This window comes from Podarcis cretensis, assembly GCF_951804945.1.
Source record: "Podarcis cretensis genome assembly, chromosome: 13".
Lineage (NCBI taxonomy): Eukaryota > Metazoa > Chordata > Lepidosauria > Squamata > Lacertidae > Podarcis > Podarcis cretensis.
This window is the reverse complement of record NC_137182.1, coordinates 51,637,530-51,644,060: the sequence shown is the minus strand read 5'-3', so window position 1 is coordinate 51,644,060 and position 6,531 is coordinate 51,637,530. Positions and strand designations below refer to the sequence as shown.

General features: G+C 46.3%; 1 protein-coding gene and 1 long non-coding RNA gene across 2 annotated transcripts in view; both read right to left on the bottom strand.

Moving 5' to 3' along the window:
• LOC307202384 overlaps positions 1-6,531 on the bottom strand; it is a 109,858-nt gene that overhangs the window by 57,115 nt on the left and 46,212 nt on the right. The window lies entirely within an intron of this gene.
• Positions 2,653-6,531, bottom strand: part of KIF4A (kinesin family member 4A) — a 35,563-nt gene continuing 31,684 nt past the window's right edge. Inside the window, exons 30-31 of the mRNA XM_079951744.1 lie at positions 5,156-5,278; positions 2,653-2,933 (exon numbers count right to left, since the gene is read on the bottom strand). Coding sequence (XP_079807870.1) covers positions 2,766-2,933; positions 5,156-5,278 — 291 coding nt within the window. The 3' untranslated portion in view covers positions 2,653-2,765. The remainder of the gene's footprint in view (positions 2,934-5,155; positions 5,279-6,531) is intronic.

The window sequence follows — 6,531 nt, the reverse complement described above, 5'->3', positions numbered from 1 at the left end:
AGTCTCTTCGTCTTGCGGTTTTTTCGTCTTGCGAAGCACCCCTATTAGCGGCTATTAGCGGCTTAGAAAAAGGGGGGGGGGAGGGAAAAAACTCGCAAGACGTTTTCGTCTTGCGAAGCAAGCCCATAGGGAAATTCGTCTTGCGAAGCGCCTCGAAAAAAGGAAAACCCTTTTGTCTAGCGAGTTTTTCGTCTTGCGAGGCATTCGTCTTGTGGGGCACCACTGTAAATTTATCCTTACAAACCTTCCTGTAACCTTACTAGCGATGTTAATTGTTTACAGTTGTCCTTCATATATAACATGAATTTGTTCCAGTCTTTCTGGAAAGCCTGGTCCTGTTGGTTCTGGATTTTTTCCCATCGGTTTCACCAATTCTGCACAGTCCATTAATTTCATCTGCCACTTTCTTTCCTTGTTAAATCTTCTTGCTTCCATCTTTGGGCTAATAACATTCTTGCCGCTGTTGTCGCATATAAAAAACCATGTTTTATCCTGCTTACATGTTTCTCTACTTATTATACCTAATAGGAAAGCTTCTGGGTTGTTTTTTATAAAGTATATTTCAACATTTTTAAAAGTGCATTATAATACATTTCCCAGAAAGCTTTCACCTCCTTACAAGACCACCACATATGGTAAAAGGTTTCATCTTTTTCTTTACATTCCCAACATAAATTGATCTATACATTTTTGCTAATTTCACTGGTTTTGGGTACCATCTATACATCTTCTTCATAACATTTTCTTTAAGCGAACTGCAAGCAGTAAGGGACAGTGCTGTTTTGACAAAGCTGGTTCTGGAGGCAATCTGGTTTCACGTTGCCAAGGAGTGTGTGATGGAAAAACACCTGCGTCTCAAGCTGCCCCCCCCCCTTAGAAATACTGAGCCAGAAGGATAGGAATATCATTATACCCTTTGCTTTGGAGAGCTGTGTGTGTGTGATGAGTTCAATACAATATATATTTAATATACATGTGGGAAATGGGGGGGAAAGCAGATTTCCCTCTCCATTTTTGTGTGTGATTGTTATTTTCCCGGCCTCGTTATTCTTGAAAACCTCCTTGCCATGTAATACCTGTTCTAGTAAACAAAGCTTTTTTTCAGAATGGATTAATCAGTTCTGTTTTTATGCAGCTGGGTTAAAAAGGACTCGGTCGATTCAAGGTCATAGCCCTGTTTTGCAATTGGGCTTAATAGGATCTAATGTAGCAGTTAACAATACAAATTAATTTTAATGCTTGCTCTTCTTTGGCAATCACTCATAGCCAAGTAATATTGTCTTTCATAAACACGGTTTTAACAGTGAGTCCGCAAGTGACTGTGGAGGCCATTTCTGGACCCACACGTCCTTCCACAGTGGGGACATAGGTTTCCCGACGGGAGTTGATTATGGGGAGGGGTTTGCCAAGCGTGCCTTCCTCTTAGCACGTTTCTCCCTTTCGTCCTGAGTTCAAGTGTCTTCAAAGCCCAGACACCTTTGGTAAAGGCTGTTCTCCAGTTGGAGCGCTCGCAGGCCAGTGTTTCCCAGTTGTCAATGTTTATACTACATTTTTAAAGATCTGCCTTAAGTGAGTCTTTAAACCTTTTGTTGACCACCAGCATTTTAAAGTTTGGAATAGTTCGGAGTAGTTGCTTTGGAAGACCAGGCATCCAAACAACATGACCAGTCCAACAAAGTTGATGTTGAAGAATCACTGCTTCGACACTGGTGATCTTTGCTTGCTAGATACATGCGGGCACTAATCTTGCCTGATACGGTACACTCTCAATAGTGAAAAGGTGCCATCCTTCAGGGGCAGATCCTGGCTGTAATTTAAAGCACCTTCAACACATGACTTCCTGCATTCTTTGAGGGAAGTCATGTGCTTAAAATCTATGGTCTGGATCTGCTCTGGGGCTTGTGAAAAGCTTCCAGGAGACCCAAGCCTTAGCCTTTGCTTCTAATGTTTTTCACAATCCGGCTTCTTAAGAAGTGGTTAGCTCTGACCTCTTCTTTACGAAACCCAAGAGAGCTGCATTCTGTTCTTCCCAACTCTTTCAGTAAAAAAGATTTTGTGTGTCACTGTGGGTTAAACCAGAGTCTATTGCCGATCAGAAGGTCGGTGGTTCGAATCCCCGTGATGCGGTGAGCTCCTGTTGCCTGGTCCCTGCTCCTGCCAACCTAGCAGTTCAAAAGCACGTCAAAGTGCAAGTAGATAAATCGGTACCACTCCAGTGGGAAGGTAAATGGCGTTTCCGTGCTCTGCTCTGGTTCACCAGAAGCGGCTTAGTCATGCTGGCCACATGACCCGGAAGCTGTTCGCCGGCTCCCTTGGCCAATAAAGCGAGATGAGCGCCACAACCCCAGAGTCGGTCACGACTAGACCTAAGCCTGTTTAGACAGACTCTTGTCAAGCCATGCCCCCTCACACCTGTCCTGCTCTGCATTCTGGTGCTTCTGCATGGAAGGAGACTTTGAGGTATGGAGAACAGTGCAGGGGGCAGAAGCCTCGTGACGTTTCCATAGCCGCAGTTGCCCCCATTGAACCTCCTGCTCTTGGTCCTGGGCTTCCCAGTCACTGGTATACCCTCCCACAAGGGAATAGATGACTCTCAAGTCTGAAAATGTTTCCGCACGCCTTGCTGAACGAGCTAATAAGTGAGAACAAGACACTTGAATTTCCTTTATTCAAAAAACGTATAAGCTCTAAAAACAACACTATACACTATAAAAATATCTGTTGCCTGCAGGCCCAAACTTTCCTTTCCAAGCCTGATCCGGCCCTCAGCCATCTTCCTTAATTGGTGTGCAGCCTAAGAAGTAGTTGCTTCTGGTGCTGTGAAGCCTTTTCCTCCCCTTCTTCATGGCTGCTGGTGGTGAAATCTTGCTAGATTCGTCTCCCAGTGCAAATAAGGAAGTGGCAGGCAGAATCTCATTTTTTTCCTCCAGGACCTGGGAGCGGGGAGAGAGAAAGGAGACTGCAGTTACAGCCTGAGCTGCCATTTCATTTCACAAGGGGAGGGGGGAGGGTTTCCAAACAGGCATGTTTGGGTTCAGTGAAGCAGACTGGATTATGTGCACAGGGATGAACAGGACATCAGGAAGGGCAGCTTCCTGGAAAAGAAAATTAAATTGTGCTTGCCTCAGGATGGTTGCCCACAACAAAAAGGGAAACACTCCTGTCCTTCAAGAATTCAAGGCTGGAACAGGCAAGATTAAGGAGTTCAGCAGCGAATGCTACATCAGACAAGCTGTTTGTGGTGTGAACAGGGAAGTACAGATGGAGGGGGGCATTTTATTTCCATGTTATTTTCAGGCACTGGGCAAATGCAGACAAGTGTTTACTGAGTGGCAGCTTATCAGGGTGGGCACATAACTGGTTGCTAAGACGACAGATGAAGAAAGCAAACCTTTTGCCCAGGCATCAATGAACCCAACTTCAATACTATACGTTTTTCCATGGGAGTAGCTCAAAACCATTTACAACACAAACCACACACACACACACACGTTAAAACCAAGTACAAAAACAATAAAACAAGAACCTAAAATGCCCATTCATAATAAAATATAATACATAGAAAATGGCAGAAGAAGAGTTTGGATTTGATATCCCACCTTTCACTCCCCTTCAGGAGTCTCAAAGCGGCTAACATTCTCCTTTCCCTTCCTCCCCCACAACAAACACTCTGTGAGGTAAGTGGGGCTGAGAGACTTCAAAGAAGTGTGACTGGCCCAAGGTCACCCAGCAGCTGCATGTGGAGGAGCGGAGACTTGAACCCGGTTCCCCAGATTACAAGACTACAGTGGTGCCCCGCAAGACAAAAAACCCGCTAGACGAAAGGGTTTTCCATTTTGGAGGTGCTTCGCAAAACGAATTTCCCTATGGGCTGGCTTCGCAAGACGAAATGTCTTGCGACTTTTTCCAACTTTTTTCCCCTTTCCTCCCCTTTTTCTAAGCCGCTAAGCCGCTTATCTGCTTATCCGCTAAGCTGATAAGCCGCTAAAAGCCGCTAATAGCGCTAATCCGCTAAGCCGTCAATGGGCTTGCTTCGCAAGACGAAAAAACCACTAGACGAAGAGAATCGCGGAATGGATTCTTTTCGTCTTGCGAGGCACCACTGTACCGCTCTTAACCACTACACCACACTGGCTCTCAGACAAATGCAACCCATTCCACTAAAAAGACAAGCAGAGAAAGAAGCCACAAACATATCTAAGTACCCTCTAAATTAAGGGCTGAAAGCCTGGGGGAATAGAAATATTTTTGCCAGGCACCTAAAGGTAGCCGGGGAGAGCATTCCACTGGAGGAGAGATGGATAAGGACCTCAGATGACTCAAGCAGGGTCCAGATTGGTTCATTTGGGGAGAGGCAGTCCCTGAAGTGTTGGGATCCTGACTCATAAGGCTTTACAGAGCAAAACCAGCTCTTTGAATTGAGCCTGGAAAGTAGTCAGCAGCCAGAACAGTTGTGCCAAGACTCAAAGAAGGTGTTCCAGTGCTTGGACTGCCTTGCCCTGGTCAGCAATCTGGCCGCTGAATTCTTCACCAGCTGCAGAGCCAGTGTGGTGTAGTGGTTAAGAGCAGTAGTCTCGTAATCTGGGGAACCGGGTTCGTGTCTCCGCTCCTCCACCTGCAGCTGCTGGGTGACCTTGGGTCAGTCACACTTCTCTGAAGTCTCTCAGCCCCACTCACCTTACAGTGTTGGTTGTGGGGGAGGAAGGGAAAGGAGAATGTTAGCCGCTTTGAGACTCCTTAAAGGGAGTGAAAGGCGGGATATCAAATCCAAACTCTTCTTCTTTCCAAATAGCCTTCAAAGGCAGCCCCACATGCAACATGGTCATCTAACCTGGAGGGGACCATGGATGGACAACAGAAGTTGGGCTAGCCCCTCTTCTCCCCGTTAATATTATTTCAAGTATATAATCTGTTTAAAAAAGACATAACCAGTTGGACTAGCCTTACCAAGTCCTTTTACAGAAACACACACCATGGCCAGTCAGTGACCACGGTGTAAATGGATGTCACCATGCAGTCATTTCGTTACCCCTTCAAGTGTGCCAGACTATGGGGAACTCACAGCTCTGCAACCACCCCAAAAGTGCCCTTTCCTAGCCCCAAAGCGAAACCTGAGCCGTGTTCAGTGCTACCTGCATCTCTGCAATCCTCATACCTTTCTGGTAGGTGCAACAGCTGGCGGCTCAAAGAAGGTGTCTCCTCCAGTTGCCAGAGTAGGATCTTCCGGGTCGAAGCTGTCCTTTGAATCTCCCGCTTGCTCATCAGCAAGCACCCCTTCCTAAGGGGGGAAAAGGCAGGACACACACTAGCCTGGACTGCACTTGATACAATCCAACGCTTGGCATCTGCTCCAACCCATAAAGCTACAGGGACCCAATCCCCACGGAGGGAAGAGCTTGGCATGCTCAGGGGCTACCCCAAGCAGTGCCAAAACACCCTTCCATCGGTACCTTGCTAACCATCACACAAACTCTCTGAGCTGGCCTTAGCATTGAGGGGACGGGAGTCAGGGATTAAGCATGTCAGTTTTTGAATGGGATTAAATCTTAAAGTAGAATCAGACAAAAAAAACCATTAAATACCTGTCTCTCTACCAGGGCAATTGCAGCCTAAACAGGAGGAGTGGGAAGGGAACCCCTACACCTCCAGATGTTGCTGGACTACAACTCCCACCCACCATCCCTGGCTATTGGCCATGTTGCAAGAGCTGGTGTAAATTGGAGTCCAACAACCTCTAGAGACCAGTTTCCCCACTTATGAAATTACAGGATGGGAGAATGGAAGGCTGGTCTTATGCTTAGCAGGCAGCAGAGCATGCATGAAGGGGTCTGTTTTGTTTTGTTTGTTAGAGCGTTTATTAATTTTCCAATAAAAAACATCCAATTAACATATCAAATCGCAATCCAATAAAAATAAAATAAAAAAATCAAATTGTCTTCCAAATTATAATCTTAATTTTACGACTTCCCACCGTCTGAATTCCGAAGCATTTCCAAATCTCAGCCCTGCTTCTCATCTCTCATCGATGTTTTCATTATTCCATATCACGATTTTATCGCATGCATGAAGGGGTTAACCCCCTCTCGGGAGGCAGGCTTATAAAGTTGACCCATAAGCACTGATTGGGCTTACCAAAATATGTTCATTTTCTGCAGGGAGTGGAGGGGATCCGAGGATTGCTGTGTTGCTCCCCCTCTGCTTGTGAGAATTTGCCACCCATGAATCCCCTCGTCCACTGCAAGGGCGGGGGGAGATTCCCCCCCAACTGCAGGATATAGCACCTCTTAGAGGTTACCTTCTGGGCTATTTATGTAGCCATAAATAGCCATCTTGGGGGGAAAAAGGCCTATAAAACCCTTTGAGCCCCATGCAAAAAAGAGTCACCAGCTCAGATCTGAACAACTCCTTCCTGCCAAGAGGCAGAAGTTTTTCCTTTGGTCCTGCAGCCTGGAGTTCCAGCCCGATCAATTCCCACCGGCTTTCTCATCTCACTTCTCAGCCTGCTGCAGCAAGCTGGGAAGCCAGGACAAG